General features: G+C 37.6%; 1 protein-coding gene and 1 long non-coding RNA gene across 2 annotated transcripts in view; one reads left to right on the top strand and one right to left on the bottom strand.

Annotated features, from left to right (window-relative positions):
* Nucleotides 1–9,898, top strand: part of LOC124267761 (E3 ubiquitin-protein ligase RNF213-like) — a 39,694-nt gene extending 29,796 nt beyond the window's left edge. The window contains exons 21-26 of the mRNA XM_046702750.1: nt 181–409; nt 526–600; nt 7,093–7,287; nt 7,630–7,719; nt 7,962–8,161; nt 9,493–9,898. Of these exons, the coding sequence (XP_046558706.1) occupies nt 181–409; nt 526–600; nt 7,093–7,287; nt 7,630–7,719; nt 7,962–8,161; nt 9,493–9,646 (943 nt within the window). The 3' untranslated portion in view covers nt 9,647–9,898. The remainder of the gene's footprint in view (nt 1–180; nt 410–525; nt 601–7,092; nt 7,288–7,629; nt 7,720–7,961; nt 8,162–9,492) is intronic.
* A 2,943-nt stretch (nt 9,899–12,841) lies between these two features.
* Nucleotides 12,842–13,022, bottom strand: LOC124267764. Its single transcript, XR_006896114.1, has 2 exons — nt 12,905–13,022; nt 12,842–12,871 (listed from the first exon to the last, which is right to left on the bottom strand). It is a non-coding gene; the product is annotated as an uncharacterized LOC124267764 (long non-coding RNA).
* Between the last annotated feature and the right edge of the window lie 12,943 nt (nt 13,023–25,965).

Raw genomic sequence — 25,965 nt, forward strand, 5'->3', positions numbered from 1 at the left:
CTCATCACTGTATTCCCTTAATCCTAGCTCTTTATGCCATGCACAAGAAAAATGCAATATTACTTGGCCTTCATTCCATGTTATATATAATGCAGGGAGTGATCCATGGACGCCAAGACTCATGTTATGGCAAGGAATGACCATACTTGTAATGGCTAAACATGACCCTGTATGTTGCAGGTATGAGCGCCTGCCTGAGGTCAGCATGAGGAAACTTCACAGCAACCACCTGGTCAGCTACCACCCTGACCGTGACCTGCTGCCCCTTGTTCTGGCCAACTGTAACTACTCCTTTGAGCTGGGGAAAGGTACCACCATTGAGTATGACTTTGAAGGATTTGAGTATCAGCTCAAAGAAGTCATACTACAGGCCAAGTCCAGAGTGGAGCAGAAGTCGCATGTCATACCAGTGAGTTATGGTTACAAATTTAGATTATAAAATGTGAAAAATTGCATTGAAATCATTTTATTAAAAGTGATGTGAACATTTTTGAAGTTTCACATATAAAAATATATGAATTTCAGATTGACACAATGGTGTACAGAGCTGACACAACCAATTCTGTTGTCTTCAAGATACTGCGAGACAGAATAGATCAGGTACTTACTTTTTTATTTAGTTTTGATCTGCCATAGATTTTTTGGTCATGAATGCTGTCCTTAGCTTATCAAAATATTACTTTTCCAACACCTATTTTTTCTTTCAGTTCAATATCTGGAAAACTTTTTTTACCAAAAATTAGGCACAACTAGGATATCTCTGAGTATCTCAGTATCAAAATGTTTGAATTTAACTACCCGCATGAGAAAATGGGAGCATGGCGTGAGAGCATGATTTTAGTTGGAAATGTGTGAGACTCACGTCATATGCATGAGAGTTGACAGGTATGTGATATTCTAACCAAGGCCATATCTGTGCTAAATGTGATATCAATGTAGCATGGTTCTCACAAACCTTGAAAGTACGTTCAGTGTGGATTTTGAAAAGTGCTTATTTAAAACAACAGTAAGTACTAGAATTTCATATTTTGTTTATTATTACTTTATTTCATTTATAAGATGATTGTTATTAATTTTCTCATTTTTCACATGCCAGTATTATTATTCCATGCATAGTTTCAGCAACAGCAACTAAAATTTACTTTAGCTTGGGTGAAGTCCATGAAGTTCATCCTGATATTTATATATGAACAACATTCAGGAATGTAATAAAATTTGTTAAGTGTTTACATGTTGATTTACAAACACTTTGCCACAAAATTGAATGTTGGTATTGAAATATTTATTTCTTCCAGATCAACTTAGTATTAACATAATCTTCTCTGTGCAAAGACAGGGAAACCTCACTTCTTTGCTGTGGGTGCTAAACTAAACACCACCCTACATATTTGTTCCCCCCTACTCCTTGGTTATGTAGTCACATTGTTTCTAGATTGTTTCTGTTTACATAGTTAATAGTTAGTCTGCATAACTTATTGGCTCTATTAGGGACTGTATTTGGGACACATTACGTATTTGCTGGTGACTGGTGTCTGATGTTATTCCTATGGCATTGTCTGCTTCCCTGTAATAAATGTCAAATGCGTGGACACTTTATGTTAGTGTCTGCTTGGCTACTTACTGGCTCCTGTATGGACCATACAGACCATTCACCAGCAGTTAAAGCCCCTCAAGGCCAGCATATGTTCCCAACACAATTATCTGTTCATTACAATACCTTCCATTCAGTCACGAAAACACCGCATAGAACATTTACCATTAGGGTTCCCAGGCAACTACTATACAATCCTATCTGTGGAACCACTTTTCATCGCAACTTCCTCATGCAAATATTCTTAATGAATCTTGGACACCATTCGATGGCAACTCATATTCTACCCATGAGGATTATGTTGTGTGTTTCGACACACCCTTTCTACTTGATTACCATTCGGAGATTCCCTACTGCCATATGGAATCATATCAAGATTATGATGAAGAACATCATACATCTGACAAGTCAGTACCAGGGAGCTTGGATATCCCATATCCTTTCCGGATATGTCATCAATGTATCAATTCATGTTGTCAGAAGTGGTTTGGACACCTAACCATCAGATGCCAAAAAGTGCTGTAAGGTGATAGTGCTGCTGCAACTACTTAAGTATAGCTGACAGTGAGAATCTGAAAATTTTAAAACTTATCCTATCTCACGGTATGCACTTCTCTCTCTTGATTCGACACTGAGTGGAACGATGTCAACTTTTTCTCCCTAGGCCTCTCTTGTCCATCTGCCCAAACACTCCATGCTACCCTCATTATATGACAGCTTCCTAGTTGTCATGCGAAGCATGCAGCATGCTCCACTAGCTACCTACGTGACCACCTCTGAATCATCATTCTTCTTCTTGTCGCACTTGAGTGATCCACATTCTTTATGTGTCGATTGTGTGGGACAATGCAAATGGGAAACTCATTGCAAGAAATGCAAGAATCTTACCTTTGAGACCATTGGAGACTACACCAGGGCTTGCGCTCCACGTGTTGCTGATAGAGCATGTTATGCAGCATCGTTAGATGGACCCAGTCCCAACAAGAAAGTCAAGTTTAAGCGTCCTACTCTTATTTATCTGAAGACTTTTGGAAACTCCTTGGCTCTCAACATCCCAGCCCGAGTCCCTCGTCTTCGACCACATCCCGTGTTGTGGTTGTCGAGCGTGCTACCTACCTCCAGGTTACTTCACTACAGCGGGACCTTCGAACTACGCTCCCTGTGTCTCGCTCCATGGATCAGTTATCAAGGGAACCTGGGTTATCAGTTTCGACGGACAAGAATCAGCTGGTTTCTACACCTGACTGTCAAGATCACATTCGCCGTAGCCGTTCAAGATCTCGTCATTCGTCCAGAAGTGAATTGGTCTAGCTCGCCAAAACGGTTGGAAGTCGTTGTGTCACCAACTACTTCCCATTCGGTGAATAGAAGTGTTGTCTCCTGTGTCCCGATACCTCGATCATCCACTTCACCAAAGCCTGCAAGTTCGTCGAACCAGTTTTCATCAGACCGGCACTCTATGAATCAGCTCTCTCCAAACCGGCCTTCGTCGAAATGGCAGTCTAGTCTTCAACATTCACCCAGAACGGTCGTCTTCCAAACAGGTCTCACCAAAATGGACTTTGTCGAAATAATGTTCGCCGAAACAGCATACTTCGCATCAGGATTCACTGAAACATCATGTGTTGAATTGACTTTCACCGAAACGGCATTCCTCGAATCAGTATTCAGCAGAATGCCCTTCTCCGGATCATATGTCTCTGAGTACTTCCCGAACTCTGTTGGCTCTTACAGTCACATGACCTCAGCACGGACACAGCTTCACCGAGTTGTTTGGACCAATCTTCAATTATTCTTCGGATTTGTTCACCGGAAAGACCTGTTAGGTCTAGTTCACCACCGAGACGCCACTCTTCGAATCGTTCGCATTCGTACTAAACGCACGCCTTCAGCTACTTCATTTAGATCCGTTCTCCCCTCAAAGTCTCTTCATCGGGCTTCGTCTTCTCATGATCATGGGACTTCTAGTTCTGCGCACTCAACCCGTCAACCTAGATCTCCTACATGATCGAGTGCTGTCTATCGTTCTAGATCCAGGGATCATAGTTCCCGTTATGATACATCCCCTCCTTGCTCTCCATTTGTGCGTCTTCACCCGGTTCATCCCCCTCCAGACATCTGTTGCGGCGCCCAGTCCTAGTCTTCCAGCGGATCCTCTGTCTCTGGCACGTTTGGATATTGCTTCCTCAGAGGGAAGTCTGGATTTTGTTGATGAACCTCAAGTCTTAGCATGGATAGTGGAGAAACTCCATCTCCCTTTGTCACGGAACCCAGAGGACTTAGCGCATTCCTTCTCCTTGAGACAACAGGACACGGCGTTTATTACACTTCCACCACGACCGTGTGTTGCTCATTTAGCTACATACTTGGATCATGCCTTTAAAAGCCTTAAGAGGATTAGGGACGATCTGCCTTTGTCTAGACTCTTTAGCGGTGGCTCATTCCCATGGGTTCCAGTCGTTGTCTACTGCCTCTTCGTGGGATGAAGATGTCTAAACACATTGCGGGTAAAGGACTTGTTCAGCCTTTTTAGTTGAGGACAGAGAACTGTTTCACATGGACACAGCTGTTCGTCACGCCTTACCCTCAATCAACTGCATCATCTCGGCAGTGGATGCAGTTGCGGCATCAGTAGAGCACTCATTCTCCAACCAAGATGCTTACATTAGGGGCTGTATATCCCTTATACTGGACCAATTTCAGATCGTACAGACTCTCCAGTGGGCGGGAGGTTAGGAGGTTCACTCCCAATTGGACCATCCCAGACGATCCTTTTGTGACCAACCTACTCTCCAAAGGCTTCCAGTCATCAGACACCCTCCTCTGACAGTGCATCCGGTACATCACAGTTACCCAGCGGACCAGATCCAGTTTCAACATAGGTACTCTCATAGAAAAGTGTGTAATCCAGTCTCTCGGTCTGGCGCCCAACACTCCGGGGTTCTATTCCCCCATCTTTCTGGTTCCCAAGAAAAACTCAACAAAACTAAGACTAATGAAAATTTTCAATGCCCACTATCTCCAGCATCCACCTCACTTCAGGATGGTATCGACCTTCCTCCTTCGCACCATCCTGAAGAAAGGAGATTTTCTTGTCAGCCTAGACCTACAGGATGCATATCTCCATGTGCCCATTCTTCTCCGGCCCCATGGCTATATACCAGGATCACCAAGCCGATCACCAGGTTTTTACCTCTCCACGGGGTCGTGTTCGAAAGTTACATAGAGGACTGCATTCAGGCAGTCATTCTTTTACATCAGTTGGAGTTCAGCATGAAGCTTCTCAAGCAGCTGGGTTGGCTGTTAAACGTTGCAAAGTTTGAACTATCACCGACCCAGACACATCAGTTCATCAGGGCAACTTTCGACGCATCAGGGCCTGATTTTCATCCCCCAAGACAGATGGGTGAAAATACAACATCTAGTTCCATTAGCAACTTTTGGGCCTCTTGACATCGGCACAGGCATTGACACGGCGGGGACAATTGCAACTATGCCTGTTGCATCGCTTCATGCGTCTGTATCTCGTATCAGAGAATCCCAAGGAGTTGAGATGTCTTCCCGAATCCTTACGTCCTCTTCTTCAGTGGTGGCTTGTAGAACAGAACGTTTGCGCCGGAGTTTGTTTGATGCCGTTCCTTCTAACGCACCACTTGTTCGCCGATGCATTGCTCAAAGGTTGGGGGGCTCACTTTCTTCATCATCAGAAGGCCTGGCTGTGGTCATCCGCAGAACGGGACTTGCACATCAATGAGCTCAAGTTCTTGGCGGTTCTTCTCGCCAGTCGGCATCGGGCGACGGAACTTCAGCGTTCTTCTCTGCTGATCCAGGCCGACATCTCCAATTTCTTCGTCACCTCAAATCGTCGTTGAATTTCTTCAGCATTTGCGGTTGTCTAGGAAGCTTAAGGGTACCACTTTGGACACTTACCTTGCTGCAATCAACTCGGTCTTGGCTACCACCACAGGCTCTAAGGTCTCTACGGTTCCTGAGCTTCAGTATTTGCTCCGGTCCTTCAAGCTGGCTGATCAGTCTAAGAAATTTAGACCTCCTGCGTGGGATTTATCTGTGGTGCTGCATCATTTGGCCTCGACGTTCTATGAACCCCTAGATAAGAAGGATTTTGAGAAGATTTCCTTCAAAACTTTCTTCCTTGTGGCTTTGGCTGCAGCTGCTCAGATTTCTGAACTCCATGCTTTGGATGTTAACAGAGTCCAGTTCAAACAGAAGAAGCATGGCAAAGTCTTCCTCAGTGTCCGCTGGGATTTTGTAGTGAAGAATCAGATGGCTATGGCTCTGCATAGTAACTGTTCTCACCACGCCATTATGGAAGGGTGCTTTTGGCGATCTGACTCGGTCTTTTCCTCCACAACCTTCGAGACCTCTCAGTCAAGGACGTCCAAGGTCTGTACCAGTTTGGACCCCTTGTTTTCGCACAACAGCTGTCCTCAGCCCAACAACGCAGATAGGGGACAGTAACATGCAGTTGCTGCTTCCCAGTATTTTCCTGAATATAAGTCTGAACTGATTGTCTGCCTTATGTTTTGCTTGCTTATAGGTTAGAACTACTTCACTTAGTTTTATACTAAGGCACGGAGATACCGCCGCCTCGGTGGTTGGATGAATCTTGAGCACGATTCTGTATCACGATGTGGAAGGGTTAGACATTTCACATTTCCTGATCTCTACTTTTTGAAGCAGTTACGTCAGTGAAGTGTGTCACTCCCGGATTCCAGTAAATAACTCTATACCTAAGAAAAGATGTATTTTATGGAAAGCCTACGCAGACCCTGCCCTAACCCTAAACCTTACGCTAAACCTGACATAATGCTAAATCTAAACCCTTATCCTAAATCCTAACCCCTAGAAATAATGATAATAAATAGCAAACATGTCAAGCGGGGGTTTCGGGCGGAACTCTTATTGAGCATACCGTGATATAGGATAAGTTTAAACATTATAAAAATTTAGCTATAAATTTGATATATACATGTATATACTTATCCCATCTCATGCGTTACCTCCCCGCTATGTAGATTATCCAGTGGCTCCAAGAATGAGAATAATTATTCAGAGGTGGTCACGTGGGTAGCTAATGGAGGATGCTGCATGCTTTGCATGACACCTAGGAAGCTGTCTTATAATGAGGGTAGCATGGAGTGATTGGGAGGATGGACAAGAGAGGCCTAGGGTGAAAAAGTTGACATTGTTCCACTCAGTGTCGAATCAAGAGAGAGAAGTGCATACCGTGAAATAGGATAAGTATATACATACACAATTTAGTGTTTGCTGTCAGAAACACAGGGTTTATGGCAATGGTGTGATAGAGAAAGTATTCTGAAAATTATTTAAAGTGATAACTATTGTTTTATTTTTGTATGTCAGTTTTATAAACCTGTTAATAAAAGTCCAATGCCCACGATCTACACAATCTTGACCTTTTCTGGACATGGGCCAGAATATTCCATTAATGAGCTGGACATGCATCAACCTTGTTTCAGGAATCTCTCTCACCAGCAGTGAAGCTCCAAATTGTGTCTGAACTAAAGTCCAGCCTGCCAGATGTCTGTGACTCTATCAACAACTTGGACATCACCACCAGCTTCCTCAAGTCTTTGGGAGGAGAACCAGACAAGCCACTGCAGACTTTCATGACAGATGTGCTCAAAATGAAACAGACAATAACTAGCCAGAAGGTTTGTGTTTGAAGTTATTTATCACTTTAAGTTAACCTTACATATATATAAATATTCAAAAGGTGGCCCCATGTCTGCAACATATGATGATAGTCAAGACTGCTAGTTCACAAGCAGACATGCTTCTATGTAACTCATTGCTCTCATATTTTAGAATAAACTTAAAAAAGATTTAGCTATGGGACTGCTCTTTATGACCAGGGACCAAATATCAGATTGTTATCCATCATGTGGGAGAAATATTTTCTGTTGACCTTCAGAAAACATTGGAATGAACATTCGAAGATAAAGAGGTTCGCCCCTGTCAGTCGGACTTTGTCAATATTTTCTCATTTATTTCAGGCAAGACAGTTTTGCAGATTCAAGCATATACAGTCATTGTGGCTGCTGCTCAGTTTTGAGAAATCCGTTATCTTAGCTCAACATGGACAGGTTAGAAACCATCTTCTTTTTTTATACAAATAGTCACCTTTGCAAACCTCTCCCAGACTAGGCTTTTGTTTTTCTTAAATAAATAAAGTGTAAATTAGAATTTGTTTTGAAGTCACCTGGGAATGATTGCTGAAACTAGGCTATTTCTGTTTATTACAATTGTCAGAGATTTCAGTATGTTCAGAAATACTATTTCTTTGAACTGGGGCCTGCTTTTTCATAGTCATGTATATCTCATTTAGGATGCCTTTGATGATTTTGACAATGAACTGAAAGAAGGTCTCCCTGATGATGCCAGAGCTGAACTTAAACAGTTTTGTCAGAACAAGAACCTAGAAAAGCTGGAGTACCTTCTGCAGCAAATGTTTGACTGCTTTCTGCTGAGAGTAGCTCAACCAGTTGACCCAAATGATCAGGATGCCATAGACCTGAAGAGCATTAGGTGAGCGGTGTTGAATGTTTCATGTCCTGAATTTGTGCTAGCCTGGTGTGTCTTCTTCTGAAAGTGTATTATCCTTGTTTGTCTTCTTCTGAATAAAGATTGACCTGGTGTGTCTTCTTCTTAATGTATGTTAGGCTGATGTGTCTTTTGAATGTATGTTAGGCTGTTGTGTTGTCTTAATGTGTGTTAGTCTTTTGTGTCTTCCATCATATTGTGTTAGCTTGATAAGTTTATCTTGATTGCCCTTCTTCATGTGTTAACATGATGATGCCTTCTGATGAATGAGAGTGAATGTTTCTTTCCAATACCACTTAGAGCAAATATCCCAGCATGTCAACAGGATAAAAAAACCTGAACCTCAGATGTTTAACTCTTTAGCGAAACCATTTAGCACAGATAGTGTGCCAACAATAATAATCAAGAAGGACCAGGATTCCAACTCAAAGTTACACATTTCTGGCATACTCAGAGGGCAGAATTCTGCATAGCAAATTGTGGCGCCTTACACTGCTGAACTGATCATGTCCCTTCAGATAATGTGTTTAATGTTAATGATATGTCTTGTTTGAATGTAAGATGGATGAGGTCTTGTTTGAATATATGTTGGTTGGATGTCTTTTCAGAATGTTGTGACTGATTATGTTAGGCTGATGACGTTTTGCTTTTAATGAGCATATGGTTGATAATTGTGAGGCACATGAAAGTTTCCCTTCAATGGAAACTGAACCAATTTAACTGGCTTCTTCATGTAGTTGAAATTGAAAAGGATATCAATATTGACCATTGTTTGTGCAGTACAAATTATTTTATTGAAATATATAAATATATAGAGTATAGAATTAGATAGAAAAGCTTTGAAATTCAAAGCTCCAATGCCAAAGAATAATCACCCTGGACTCTCTACGAACACTGATTCCATTCAGTGTAAAATGTGAAATTGTGATGGAAATTAGATGATAATCATATGCTATATACATGTCATTGTAAGGTTGGGATATATCCACATATGGCACATCCAGACATCTCTTTGCCCAGATTATTAATGTATGCATAAACATGTATAATAAGGTAACTGCATTGACTAAACAGAAATTACATGCCATACTATAATGAATTAATTTATCATGAATTATTCATTGTTCATCACAAATAGATCTCTCACATGTTCTTTCGATCACTCTTGTACGATATAGTGTCCTCAGCCTACAAAACATCTTGCATGGGGATAGAGATTCAAATTGGAATTGACCAAATACTAAAGATGGAAAAAGGTGTGATAAATATTTGCAACAAACATTTTATTTTGATTTATGTAACTTCACATTCCACAGCCTGCGAGACATCCTGCAAGGGGACAGAGATGCTCCACTGTACAGTAAGGAACCTGATGAAACACTGACCGATGAAGATATCTTCTCCTTCCCAGCAGTCATCCTGGGGGAAGCACATCCCCGACACCTGGCTATCAGTCCTCCGGGAACTTGAAAAACGCAGGAAGGAGTTTCAATAGTGCCTCAACATACGTCAATATTGGATTGTCAAACATGAACTTATATGGTGTATATTTATGAATGTGCCAATCTTCTGGAAAGTCAACCAGCATTGTTAGACTTTCAACAGTGCCTCAGCATCTGTCATTGTCAAACTGCTTGGGTTGAAGTTGTGTTTTTTGAAGGCGTTGTTTAGTCAAGTGTACACTTGATATTATGGACTTAAAATACTTCTGGACATAACTATTTTTGATAAGTTTGTGATCTTCATAATTGAATTTGCTGATTTTATAACTGCTCAGACGTATATTTTCTTTTCATTTCTTTATATAGTGAAGGTGTTGTGAATTATTTTTATTCTTTTCATTATGTGGTAGATTAAAACCAAATTGTTTTGAAGACATTAATATATATTTTTTATTTGATGAAAGAAGTTTATGTATGATGTTATGTATCAATTTAATCATTCTGACATATATTTTCTTGAGTTAGTTGTTATTGTTAATATGTTTATGATAAATTCAAATGATTTTGAGTTCGCTGATGGAAAGGACATATGTCCTTGTTGTTTTGTATTTAATAAACTGCTTTCTATTACACATTGCATAATAACATATATTTTGGAATGCATATTTTTATGTTAACAGACTTATAGATCTTATATATTCTTTGATGTAAAAACACCTATTTGCTATAGCATTTTGCCTTGCCATGATTAACCAGTATTAATTTATAACATGTTTTACACACTTTGGTATCAGATCGTACATTTCTTATTCTTTACTTGATCTAATTATCTGGTATAAATAAGGTGTACAGATAATCACTTAGTGAACAGAGATATGCCCTATCAATCCTATGTAACGATGTGTTTCCGCTACATAGTGATAAATGTTGCAGCACATTTCTCTATATGAGCATGCAGGGATTTTTAATACAGATAATGTTATTATGCTTGTTGTAAGGATCATACATAGAATTAGTTGTTATTGATGTTTGATGTTGTACCTGCACCAGTAATCAGGATTTGATCAGCAACAATCTGATTTGCAATATTTTGCCTTTGTATGCAGTTTTCAATTTCTACATGGATTGTTGATGGATGTTTGCAAATTAACTGTTTGTTTAATATTCATTTTAGCAGAACATTTACCTGAACAGTGTCTTTGCAACAGAGCTGGTGATTGGCTTGAAAATCATGAGTGTTTAATTTTAAAGAATGATTTGATTGGCTTTGAAATATATCTTAAACATAGAAATGGATGATACTTGATCATTTGAGACAACATTCATTCATATCATTCATTGATTGTTCAGTTTAGTACATAGTACAATATTTATCAGTTACACAGTTACAATCTTAATGCATTTTCTTGTGTCACGTTGAGGATAAAGGGTTATTCATGTGATGTGATTGGAGATACATATCACAGACAGACAGACAGGTTTATATCATAGATGTGGCCATGAGGCCAATAGTACAAAATGACAACTGAGATTAAATTTTTACAGAAGCATGGACATGATTTTGTTTTACAAAAATTGCTAGGCGGAGTATTATATTATGGTTCTTAGTATTTAGAAGATGTACAAATTTTTTGTTTATTTGGGTTCATAATATAGATACTTGGTATGTAGTGAGTTTTTAGCTGCATATAAAGGACATTTCATTAACACATGATACTCATCTTCTGGTACATTTTACAATAATCGCACATAGCAACAATGTCATTGTCTTTAGATCTTCTATGCTGAAACTATTTTTAAATTGGTGGAGCCACATCTGAATTTTGTTAAGACTCTCTAGCAGATGTAGCTTGAAGAGAGTGCGATCAAATACAATTCGGAACAATATCAGATTTAAAGGCAGTATACATATGCAGTAAGTTTGAGTTTCTTATATCTTGTGTCCATTCTTGATAGTACATGTCGTTACAACATATCTTGCATTTTCAATGTTATATGTTACCTGGAGACTGAAGTCACTAAATTGACTTTCGAATCCAAGCTATTTCCATGTATGTTTTCTTGTATATAGCATTAATTCAAATTCTAACACTGACTGAGAGATAAGAAACCTATGACTGACCAATCAGAATAGAGAATTTTCAATAGTTATTGTAAAATTATCATTTATGTGCCAATCATTCTTGTTTCGTGTATTATTGCCAATAATTTTGGATAGTTGGCTGCACATACACAAAATGATTAATGATGTGATCTGTCCTGATAAAGAACAGTTCAGGGTAACGGATAACATTAATTGTATGTGTTCAGTTCTCTCACACACAAATTGTCATTCATGCCATTTTTTAAATAATGCTTTTGTTTGATTCACAGCTACATGTATGTTTTTTCATAGCTGACAGTTTGAATATTTTATTTTGTATGGCAGATGTTAACATCTGCCCTCTGTCTTCATTTATTGTTATGCATTCAAAATGTTTTGTTCTGAATAGCTTATTCATCATTATGGTGAATAAACAGTATATAGATGTATTGTTGTTTATGTTTGGTAAGTAGAAACATGAACCAATGAAACATTTGAGAGTAGTCTTTTAGTTGTTTATGTCATGTATGATATGTATATAAGATTTTGTAAAAAGTATTTTTAATTCAGTGTGATAGCACTTTAACAGCCCAAAACGGGCCCAATGATATGTACATAGATGATCGTGACATGTCATATCACAAATGCATTCTTGCATCCTGGATTGGTCAGATACTGTGCAAACTAAAAAATCAAGATCTTCATCACATTGCAGGGTACACAACACAAACTACTACAGTAGTTAACATGACTTATTCATGAACTGTTCTGCACCTGTTGAAATGTAAAGGAACAGGAAGTTTGTAAATAGGTGATGTATATATATATAACATCAATTTCTAGTTTTAAAAGATCAGGTTTCATTTGACCTGTGAATTTTTTTGATGAATCTTATTTGTGTTCATGTAATATTTCAGTTTTATTTTAATCAGTTTATTTGATTTTGCAGATGAGTTTGACATCTCAGTTTAACCCTTTCTCCTCAACAGATGATTTAATGTGAAAAGAATCATATTTGGAATATGATTATTGAATAAATGTAATCATAGCTTAGAACTACATTTGCTTGTACTTGTACACCTCTTTTCTATTCATGGTATGACTGTTAAGCAGCATAGGAATTTTCCTCATTTCATTTCCTCAATTCATGCCTAAAATTTTTGTGCCGAACTGAAGTTTCTGAGTAAAAAAGCTTCATTTAACAAAGATTTTATTATATGGTACCAGTTAATGCAATAATTAAGGTTGTTGGAAGTTTCTTCATTTGGTAATGTGTAGGTTAGAAATTTGTTTATTGCTTAATATTTTGTTTGCTTATCTGCTTTTGTAGGTGTTGGTTAAATTGTTTTTCTTTAATCATCGTATTCAAGACTTTGTCCTCCTATGTAAAAAAATAATGATTTATCAGATGACATTTTGATTGTGTTCTTTAGGTGAGGATTGCTTGACATGCTTAAATAAAGCCTACAACTTGTTTGTTCTTGTTCTTCTATGACTACTGAGATGTGTGTGTACTTGGGTACATATATTTAGGAAATGGCATCATCCACAATTAGTCTGTCACAACATGAAATCTTCACAAAAGAAGATGTTTAGCATCAATGGAACCAGATTGGCAAAGATGGCACCACATCCAATTGGCCATGATCATAAAGAAAACAATAATTAAACATTTCTCATGTATAACCTTCACACAACATTCTCCTAAATTCCTTTGAAACAGATTACCTGTACAGTTTTATGTATATGGAACTCAAAATTGTGTATTCAGACTAGGCCTCCATTTATTTCATGTCAAGCTGATGATACAGTTTGTGACATGGTGTAACTTGGCTGGCATTGTCATCAATCCCCCTGTGATGTTGACCATGAGAATGTTTCAATCAATTCTTCCATTATACAACAATTTTAATAGGTGGCCATGTTAATGAAGCCTGTACACACAAACATGTTCTGATGTTATCCTCGTAGTTTCTATAGACATTGAACCATTTAGAAATTGAGTACATTTCAAGACTACATTGATTCTAAAGGTTTTTCCCTTACCTTTGAAGAAATGTGGTGTCAAGATTATAATAGCAGATAAAATTTGAAAAGGATTTGCTGTATTTTAAAGAAACTAATATGTGCCTTCCTTCATGAAGGGCATAGTGAGTGAGTGAGTTGGGTTTTATGCCGCTTTTAGCAATGGTCTCTGGTTCCAGCAATATCACAGCAAGGGACACCAGAAATGAAGGGCATAAATTTAGAAGGTTGTCAGCGAGATACATTTATGATCAAGATCATCGTGAAGGTCATTCATGAAGTATGTTTGTCACTTTTCACTTAAATTAAAACAACAGTTGCCATTCTTCATAATTGTAAGAATACTACCCATTTTACATCATCGCCGCAATGAAATCTGTGTTACAATCTGGGAGGCCATTATCACACTGTCACTGCCAGAACACACCAGAGATGATATGGGTTCTGACACATAGTAATCCCTTTAGTTTCTAAGAACTGATCATGGATACCTATCTAAGTCATACTATTACTGCAATTCCTAATAAGTAACATGAAAATAGAACTGTTTCAATATGTTTGCATTATGGCCCTGTATTTCCTGATAATTCATTTAAAACCCTGAAACAATTAAAACATTCTTCAGACAAAACATAAATTTATGCTGATAGATAAATCAATCTTTAATATCATCTTTAATTATTTACAAAATATTATAATTGCTAATCTATTTCGTATACATTTCCTCAACATTATAATGATGGCATATTCCATATATATTTTATCTCATACATACATATGCATATGCATATCATATCATATTGGGAAACAAACAGCATGATACATTTCTTACCATGTCTACAACCCACCAAGTGTGTGGACCTGGGTACACTGACAGCTGCACGATCAATACAGCTATGAGGGGTGTTCAAAATGTATTCAGTCTAAATATATTCTCGATGCTCAATGTTTGAAAAGCTTCCATTTTATTTTGAAGGAATCATCAGCAAAGCCATATACAAAATTTAACATGTGGGTAATTTTAACGAGATATTATTCATCACAACACATTGGGATCAGGGTTTTACATAGCTCTTTGAAACTAGGAGTCCTGGGGACTCCGGGCTTATTTCCATTAAGTCCATTTCCAAAATTGGGAGTCAATCAATTTGCATGAAATCAATGATAATGGATGCTTCCCATTTGATAATGATTATGTTATGATATTTGTTACTTTCAATGTCATTAGAATAATGATTGTAAATAAAATGTTTACATATTAATATGGAATGTCATTACAAACTCAGAAAGTTCTTTCCCAGAAAGAAATTATATTGAGTCCACAAGGACTCACAGGATATTAGTTTGGGGGTACTTCACCAAATTTCTGCGTCCAATACACAGGTCAATCTTGCATCCCGTAAAACCCTGATTGGGGTATAATATTTCTCTAAAAATTTATCATCACGATATGGCTGAGATATTGCCGATGTGACGTTAAATATTAACTCACTCACTCTTTAAAAATTGCAGAAAATGAAGAACGATCTGTCATTTGGTACCTCTTGCATAATGGTATGTTCTCAGATAATATATAAAATGTGTTCAGTATAGTATTGGATGACTACCCGTCATAATCAACATTCAAAGGTTTGGATTGCTTGATTTATATTTAGATGGGGCTATTTTTTTAAGGATAACCCCATTTTGATCTTTCAAAAACATTGTGTCCAAATGTTCAAGCTGGCACTGTATAAAATATATTGAGAGCTGACACTTGTGTGACCATTCAGTATTTAGTTTGAACCCTTGGCATCATGTATGAATAAGTGAAAACATTGGAATAAGTGATATCCTTATGATTACATCATCTGAAAGAGGGTAATGTCTCCAAAACAAGCTCTTTCAGTAAACATGAAGGGTGAGTCGCTTAAACAAGCGACTGTAGTTTCAAATTACATATTTATGCACTTTACTATATCTAACTTTGATTCTAGCGGACTTTTCTTTGCTTATTTTGCATTTTTTAGGGGTACCAAGATAAAAAGTCACAAAAATGGTGATCATGAGGCTGGAACATAGCAAAACCAATTTGCTTAAGGTTGACAGATAATATGTAGAAAGTAGAAAAATAAAAGCAGCCGCATTTGTGTCGTTTCTTGGTTGGGCTTTGAACTTTTTAAAGCCCCTCATTATCTGCATGAATAAATAAACATATACACACTGTGCAGGCTAATTATTGTTGAGTAATGAGAAACATTTAATATATATATAATGGTAAAACCTTGCTTCATTCATACTTTCACACATTATACATTCATACATTCATAAATTTACACATACATTTTACACACTATTTACCTTTCATAAATAATTACCGATACACTGATAATGCATTAACATTCTGCAGCACAATTAGTTATCATAAATTACTCAATATTTACAATATGACAAAGCAGCCAAATTATCAAAGCGTAAACACAATATCTATACACACCACATGAATTTACATACTACAAAAGTATTGAAAGAGACTCAGAAATGATCCCATGAGCTCAAAAATAAATGTCAAAATCCAAATATGCACTATCCCATATCCACAAGTGCTTTTGTGACCAGCTGACAGTAGAAATATCCTGAACTTTACATAAACTCAAAACTTTAAACAAGGGACAGTAAGCTAACAAGTTTTACGACAAAGGGACAATAAGTGGGCGAGCTTGAGTAGGCTATTGTGTGGCAGTGCTCTTGGTGATTGTGTCTGAGGCAGAAAACGCATGCAGTAAGTTGAGAGAGGGGTTTAGAAAAGCTGAAGAGTGAAGTATATGATGTTTAAGATACACCAAAGTGAATATTTAATTTAGTTAAAACTAAAGAATAATAACTCTATATAAATGTATACAAACATTTCATCCTGTCACAAACACGCTGCACTAAATCACCTCAAGAGGACAAAGAGTGTGTTATAGCTCAGACACAGTTCACTGACACAAGATTTGGCATTCCCAGTACCAGGCAAATTAAACGAGAACAAAGGAGTACCACTCATCAATTCACTATCACCTTTTTATCCCCTGCCACACGTTTCATGGGGTATTAAAACGTCCGTGCATCCATCCATGCACATTAAGTCTTTTTCGAGCAGAACTTTAAAACCGTTTACTATTTCTTTACCAAACTTGGCACATAGATTCATCTGGTGGTGTACTGGTGCCTCTAGGTAGTTTGGGAATTCGGAATAAAATATTTTTTGCATTTCCATGGCAAGAAGTTTGACCTCAACTGAAATTGGTGTTGGTGCTCTTTTCCGGAGCAGAACTTAAAAATCGTTTACTATTTCTTCACCAAACTTGGCATATAGATAGGTCTGGTGGTGTACTGGGGCCTTTTGGTAGTTTTAAATTCTTAATAAAATATATTTTTTGCGTTTCCATGGCAACAAGTTTGACTTAGACTGCAATGGTGTTGGTGCTCCTTTCCCAGGCAGAACTTAAAAATCGTACACTATTTTTTTCACCAAGCGTCTCACACAGATAGGTCTGGTGGTGCCTTTTGATAGTTTAGGATTTCTGAATAAAATATTTTTTTACTTTTCCATGGCAACAAGTTTGACTTCGACTGAAATTGGAAGTAGTGCTCTTTTCCGGAGCAGAACTTTAAACTGTTTAATATTTCCTCACCATATTTGGCACATAGATAGGTCTGGTGGTGTACTGGTGCCTTTTGGTAGTTATGGATTTCTGAATAATCTCAGCCCTGTATAGCAGATGGCAGAAGACCATGGCAGATGGTAGTACTACCCAAATGTGAAGCATTAAACTGTGTTGACTTTACCACACTGTTAGTCCTTCCTGCAACAGTTATGGGATTCCTAGGGAAGAACCTGACATCTGGAGGTCTAAGCCTTTCTGAACACTGACTAGTTACCCATGGTCTATGGCGATTTGAACACAAGAAAAGGTATGCATTCCTGTCTTCAACACAAAGTGACAAATGGAAAGTTGAAAACCTGTTGGGATCCCCTTACCCCATATGTTGAGTTACCCCCAATGGTTATAGTTTGATTTGAGAAAAACAAGTATGAATTCCATTTTGACAATGCATCGATTATTATTTAATAATGTAATAATGCCATGTCAATATACATATGATATCAATACGCTTTTGGTTTATTTGAGGCTGAACAGGAACCCCTGTTTTGCAATTGCATAATTGGTTATTATAGGCTCTGGACTGACAAATGTAAACTTAAGAAGACAGCCATGAATACCCCTATCTCCATGGCTATCATTGAAACAAAACAACATTAGTGTGGCCAAATCTCAGTATATAAATAAAAAAAATTTAAATTAATGGCAAAGATTTTACATACTTTTCCCAATAAATTCTGCCTGTCAAACTCTTGCTGGGGCTATACTATCAGCTATATTATTTTAGTTTATTATGCACTGTTAGCTAGTTACATCTTCATCTTACACCACGCAGAAACAAGTATCACTATTTTCTTTATAAAACACTGCCCTAGCACTGAGGATATACGGGTAATCAGTGTGGAAACACCACCCAGCTAAACACTGGTTATCAAAACTATTTGAACATAAAGAAAAGTTCACCTACCTTTTTAAATGATCTTATTGGTGTTTTCTCCAAGCGAATCTGTATACTGCGAACATATAGAACGACCTTTGGGGAATTGATGGTACAACAGTTTTCTTATTCAATCTTAGAATAATCCAACATTTTTAGATTTGAAAGCATACACGAAATAATACTGTGAATGATGATTTGGTAGTTTTACAAAATTCCGAGATTTAGGTTCTACCTAATTTGGGGTCGTTTTTGGTACTTTTGACGTATCTAACCTGGTTCAGGACGGGTGTTTGACTCCAGTTGTACTGCATTGTAGGATAGATTTCTCGTAACTCCAACCGCTGGGTACTGTTCCATACCAACCATCCCCTCATCAAACGGTGGTGTTGAAACATCTATTCGGTAAAAGGGAGACAACTCTGACAAAAACTTTATCCACACATCTCCACGTTTCGCTGTAAGCAATATATATCCCAATTAAGGAACACAAACGTAGTTTCATGAGCCGCGGACCCGCGCATTCATTCTGATTCGAGTCCACCAAGAGTGTTCTGTTACCTACAAGGAGAGAACTGACTGGATTCGTACAGCCATGCCGTAGACGGTCAAAGGGAAGTAATTATAAATCCTGGTTTCCCTTTGACAAACAGACTTACCTCCCTTCTTGATAAGGGACATAACTCCTTATTTGATATACTCAGTTAGCTCCCTTGCTATGGCGGCAGTGTGTGAAGTTTTAAGCAAGACACTGTGTGGAGTTCAAGCAGGGGAGTTAACTCAGGGAGAAAACGATTACCTCCCTTTGACCATAAAGTCACGCCAGACTACTTGCGAGCACTCAATTCACAGTTTTGCAGTTGACAAAATGGGTTGCAAAATATAGGCTGAGGAAACATTTTGTATAATTTCATGACCAACATACACCTTCGGTTTCCACCCCACCCTGTTTATGCCAATATCTGCATTCTTCACTAATAAAACTCACAATGCAGCGCGATGATGGTCAAAGGGAAGTAACTATATACCATTTTTATCGTTTGCTAAACAGACTTACCCCCCTTTCTCATTGCCAAGGGAGATAACTTAAATTTTGTTATACGCGGTTAGCTCCCCTCGATTGAGCGCAGTGTGTGAAGTTTTATGAGCGACGCTATATGGAGTTCAGGCAGGGGAGTTAACTCTTGTACGAGACGATTACCTCCCTTTGACTATAAACGAAAACGGTCTTTCGCAGTGGTTTTTGGGGTGTGGTTTTGTTTCTTGTATTATGCCAAGTTCATATTCAGAAGAAAAAGATTCGGATGAAAGAAGAACAAGATTTACATCTGTACATTGAGTATGTAATCATAAACTAGCTGAAACTGAAATGGTAACTACCCTGGGATTGTCTTTAGTTCCAGCTGAAAAATGGATTTAAGAGGGTCGATGGTCAAAGGGACTGTGATTCCTCTTTTCATCAAAGAGTGACCTCCCTTTGGCCAAGGGACATAACTGTCGATTTTATATACACAGTTAGCTCCCTTGGATGGTCGATGATGTGTGAAGTTTCAATCGAGACACTGTGTGGAGTTAATGCAAGGGGGGTAACTCTTCTACGAACATGGTTGCCTCCCTTTGACCGTACTCAGTTTTGGCCGGGCTTTTGTAATGTTGCATGTAACAAGAAAATGTGAACGGCGTTCTTCCGCCCGTGTTTATTGACCGTGTTATTCTCTAAAACTGTTGTAGTTGAAGAAATATATATGTTACTCAGTACTACTGCGGATCACACGGTCTAAAATGAGTTGGGTTAGCTGAAAATTAACCTCTCCATTCCCAACTTTGTGTAAACAGTGTGAAATGAGGACAAAATATTTCAGAAATCACCTCAGTGACTTCAATCAGAGACCATATACCAAGGGACGGGCCTCAGAGCTCGGTATATGGCCACTGCTTCAATGAAAAGTTCACCAGTATGCTACTTGACATGGCTTACTAGTATTTTGAAAAAAGTGTCGTAAAATACTTTTTTGAACAGATACAGACATTGATTCTTTGGATTTTCATTGTAGAGATATCCTTAAAAAATTCTACAATATTGATTTACAGTGGGCACAACAAGTACGGCTGAAAGGGTCGTTCTCGGCACAGGTACTACAAGTACGTTTCTGTATACAGACATGTACCCTAAACAAAGTAAAAATACAGAAAGCGTACCTGGTACCCTAAAAGGCGGACGAGTCCATATTCCGCAATCAAAACCAAAACCGTATGTAATTGTTCCTGTTCAACTGATTCGAGTGGTATTCATGTGCATCGCGAAATATCCGTTAGTGCGTATTCTCATCATTACATAATGCAATCAAATGTATCGAATACAATATAGTATGACAGTTCCGGTCAAGAATACGAGACAATGAGAATGGAATCGTCCTAGGGTATGTTTGTGTAGTACCCATGCCGACAACGACCCCTTCAGCACAAGTACATCTTACTTGCTTTTGTGAATCAAAGAGTGAAAATATTTTTGAATATTGTACAGAGTTTTAACAATGTTCTATAACTTTGTTCATACTTGCTGCAAAGGGAAAAAGTTCTGGAGTCACCTCCTCTTTCCTTTCCCATGCTTGATTTTCAATGCATGTAATGAAGCAATATAGCTGGTCTTCCAAACCAATAGAAATTCTTTGCTTCAGAGCCAGGATCCAAGGGTCACTTGCAGTATGAAACTAATAAAATTTTGTAATTTTCATCCTCATAAAAAGTTATTTCTAGACATTTAGAGAGATAGAATATGATCTACTGCATTCAACTGTGTAATCAAATGCCAACAGAGTTCTACATGCATCACTGCTAAAGGTTATTTTCAGAATTAAGGTTTGGATTTGTCATTGAGATTGACTTGACTCTTTGATTGAAAGTATCACGACTCCAACTGTATGCTTGAGAGTTTGCAGGTCTGGCTCAGTTACACAGGGATGGTTCAGTGGGACCCTCCTTTGAAGGCCAAAGTCACTCTTGCAACCATATTAAGATATTTATTTTTGGTTCTTTTAACTACACAAAAAGAAGCATGTGAAAAGTCCAAGGTAATAACCACAGGCATGAGACTTTCAGTTTCTGTTGTCAGACCACATCATGATGTAATCCCCCTACACAATAATTGTTTTCAATGGGAAGATAGATAGATAGATAGAAGATACTTAACAGGGTACAACAACCCTCGTCTGATGCAGAGATCATTATAGAAAGATGTAGTTGCTTTTTCTTAGGTATGTCAGGAGAGTTAACTATTGCCTCTCATGTCACATTACATTACAGGTTACAGGAAGATCAGCAATTGTGTGGTCATATCTTACCCTGAATACTCAGCCATGGCTAAATATTGTATGATCAACTTTTTGGAGTAGCAAGGCGAATACACATGTATTACCATTTATTATTGCCAATATCACTGTTTGGTATTATATAGCCTTTGAAAGTGTTCTAACCCTGTAAAACCTTTGTAGTGATTTCTGTTAATTTGTCAACTTGGTTTTAGAATACAATTGTTAACTTGCACATTGCATGTTGTTTGTTATTTTACACCAAGTTCTTTTACTAACTTATTTCCAGTTAACTTCAGCATTAGTTTCAACTTGGAATCAACACTTAACCCAGAGGCATGTTTTCGCTGTCCAGATGTGATGCTATTTCACTGAAAGTACTTATAAGGCAGGGGCGGATACAGCTTTTGGAGAAAGGGGGGTGCACACTATTGAGAAAAGGAGGGGTGCACACTTCATTTTCGCCCGAGTTTCAATGGTCATTTAACAAACTTTCAGCACAAAAGGTAAGGTGTGTTTAGGATAGCTAGAAGTATATGGGTTGAAGATGAACTTTGATACAAACATTAAAGGATCAGAGAAATACAGACATTGGTAAGACCATCCAGACCTCATTTAGAATTGGCCTGGTCTTCATGTAATAAGAGACAACAAATGAAACTTGGTGATTTGGTTAATGCATATTGTCATATTTCTGAACTTTTGCAGAGTGCTGCATTAATATAAACAACACACAAAGATATTATCAAGCTCAGTTGTCACCTGCTTTGGTACAGATGAAAATGGTTCATGTCACATTTCTCTTGAAAAGGCCTTCAAGAAAAGGTGTCATGTAATGAAAATACTTTAATTGTTTCTTTTGCTTATCCTTCTTATCTGATCTAATGCAGTGTTCCAGCAACGTGCAGTGAACTTGGACAAAGTTAACTGTGGCTATGTGTCCCAGTCCACCCAGCTGTGAATGGGTACCTCGTTGGGATGAGAAAGCCACAATAACTCGGTGTGCCTAGTGGCTGCAAGAGTTGTATACTCCCCAGGGAGTTGAGATCGATAACACGATGTGCCATTGAGATTGACATCCAATGATCGATGGGAAAAAATACCAGCGCCTTGAGCATGCACTAGTTGCCTGGATATGTACGCTATATAAATATCCTATAATAAAAATAATAATATCAGGTGAGCCACAGGGCTTTGTGGTGCTATCTTTTTAACAGACAACAAGTACACAAAGCATATGATTTAATGAAGCAATAAACAGCAAATACATTGTTACATTGGTGTATTTACTGTATTTATCAGTAGTGATATCTTCAGTATCACAACATTTTAAATATAAACATGAAAAGAGATCTGTTTAAAAAAAGATTGGTTAAACATGACATATCAAATATTCGAACATCAGTATCTGAAATCTGTCCCATGTTTGTTGATAGCTCGAGATCCTGCATTTACTTCATATAGTTCATGCTGTTGTTTCAAATGCCAACAAAGCCTGTTAGTTTCACAACCAGTTTCCCATTAACCTCACTTCACAATGGTAAATACATAGAAAACATTCACACCTGAATTCATCAGTTAGAGAAACCACATGTACTGTGTCAATATCAAGACCATTACAAAATCACATCCACGGCCTACTCAAGTTGTGAATTTAATCTAACATAAGAAACATTCTCTCTTAACAAGTTTGTCTCAAATAATAATAATCCAGATATACATATACATATTTCATAATGAAAAGAAAGATGAATGGCCAAATACTACTCTCTTAGTATGGGAATAAGAAGGAAACTATATCAAACAGTTGGGTTTTTTAAAGCTACCAATACATTAATTGTTTGAAAATAGCTGAGGAAATTAAACCATGTCCAAATAATATAACCCCAAACAATTTTCACACAAAAACAACTCTCTCATTGATCAACAAAGTGACTATTCTTCGAACTACCTGTTATGATTGACTGTATGGCAATGATAACAAACTTTAGACAGCAGGTAATATGTGACTTAAAGCATGGCTCCATTAAATTCACTTTAGGTGAAGAGATGTGATTAGATCCAATATACAACAACACAGTTAAAACTGCATATACATGTAGCAAATAGATCTCCAGTTACAGTGGAAATTGACAGGTTTGAATATATACCATACAGACCAAGGATAACTTGATGACTGATATTTACACAGAAGCTTAAACACTTAAAGACACAAGGATATGTTTATGATCGTTTTCACTATTACAGTTGTCACATGCATACTATATGATCTTTTAAATCAGTTCTGTAAGTAAAGCATACATGTATAAAAGTTTAAAAGGTGGCACTCTGTCCTAGAGCTCAAATGAAAATGTTCAACAATTTCTAAATATGATTTATGACTATTAACACCCAAATTCATAACCTATATGAATGAGCAAATTTCTGCAAAAGCAAAATACACAAGTGGATGGTCCAGTTATATTGAAAGTGTTTGGGTTGTTTTTAAAACGAAACAGGTGAAACAGGCTGTAGACATTCATCACCAGCACTATTTGCAGTGTGTGGATACATTTCTTACAGTGTGTGACATTGTGACAACTGATGTTATAACTGTAGCCCAGATACTGACTACTATTTACAGTGTGTGACATTGTGACTACTGATGTATATTACTGTAGCCCAGATACTGACTATTATTTACAATGTGTGGGTACATTTCTTACAGTGTGTGACATTGTGACAACTGATGTATATAATTGTAGCACAGATACTGACTACCATTTACAGTGTGTGACTTTGTGACAACTGCTGTTTATCATCCAAAACTGTGTTCCACAGGAGATATCGCTTGTGTGAGATCAAACGATATCTCCTAGGAGATATCGTTTTGACAGTAGATTTTGTACAATGCCGTGACAATGCTATAACGTCATGTACTTGATGACGTCACAATACTATGACATCGATGCACTGCAAGTCTAATGGCAGTACCATGTTCAGACATGTACAGTTTTCATTGAAAATTAATGAAGAGTGATTTTGGATGATAAATAGAATCTCACCCTCGTGTCTTCTGATATCATATATATCAACACTCGTTGATTAAAGTAAAAATATCCTCGGCAAGCCTTGGATATTTGTAACTTTATCAACTCGTGTTGATATAATTGATATCAGAAGACACTTGGGTGAGATTCTCTATATATAATTGTAGCACAGATACTGACAATTCAGAGTGTGACATTGTGACAACTGATGTATATATTTGTAGCACAGATACTGACTACTTTTTACAGAGTGTAACAAGTGATTTATATATATATATAACTGTAGCACAGATACTGAGTACTATTTACAGTGTGTGACATTGTGACAACTGGTGTATATTATTGTAGCACAGATACTGACTACTATTTACAGAGTGTAACAAGTGATATGCATAACTGTAGCACAGATGCTGACTACTATATACAGAGTGTGACATTGTGATAACTGATGTATACAACTGTAGCACAGATACTGACTACTATTTACAGTGTGTGACATTGTGATAACTGGTGTATATAACTGTAGCACAGATACTGACTACTATTTACAGCGTGTGACTACATGACAATGGATGCCTTTTAGACATAAGTACAATGTGGACACTGATGATTACCAGGAGTGTTTGTAACATTGCCCAAGGATGAAGAAGATTTGGATATTTCTTTCATAAGGAATCCTTCATACTTTTTACAAACACGTTATTTCTACATGTTGTTTCTACATTGTATTAAGACTTCTCTATAACAAATGTACAGTTAAACAAACAACTATATAGTCCCTAACTGTGTAGATGGAATGGAAACAGTTATACATTATACATCACCATACTGATATGAAGATCATAATGGTGCTACACTAAGGTATGCCTGTACATACCACCTTACCTACAGATGACAACATACAGGTACATCCATATGATCGGCACACATCACTATAAATACAGTTTGGAAAAACTTGACAACAATCAGTACGACCTAAAATTGGAACTTTCATAACACAGTAGTGAAATATAAATGATGAAATATTGCTTAATACAAATATCAGAAGTGTTTAAAACTAAACCCATCATTAAGAGACTCCAAGTTCACCCGATACTCTCAGTGTGACCCAACACAATGGCAAATTACCAGTATTAATAATAAATTTTCTTATAGCTTCCCCAGGCTTATGGGCTTAAATAAATGCTGAAAATGAATAAGAAAACAAACTTTTTGTACTTTCTTCAAAATTTCTTTTACCTCAAAATTGAAATGCAACAGCTTTCCATTGTACTGAGCTGAAGTCACGTACAGGGGATATGACCTCAACAAACATGGGACCAATACTAATAACACA

This window comes from Haliotis rubra, unplaced genomic scaffold (genome assembly GCF_003918875.1).
Source record: "Haliotis rubra isolate DU_JTF1 unplaced genomic scaffold, ASM391887v1 Scf1336, whole genome shotgun sequence".
Lineage (NCBI taxonomy): Eukaryota > Metazoa > Mollusca > Gastropoda > Lepetellida > Haliotidae > Haliotis > Haliotis rubra.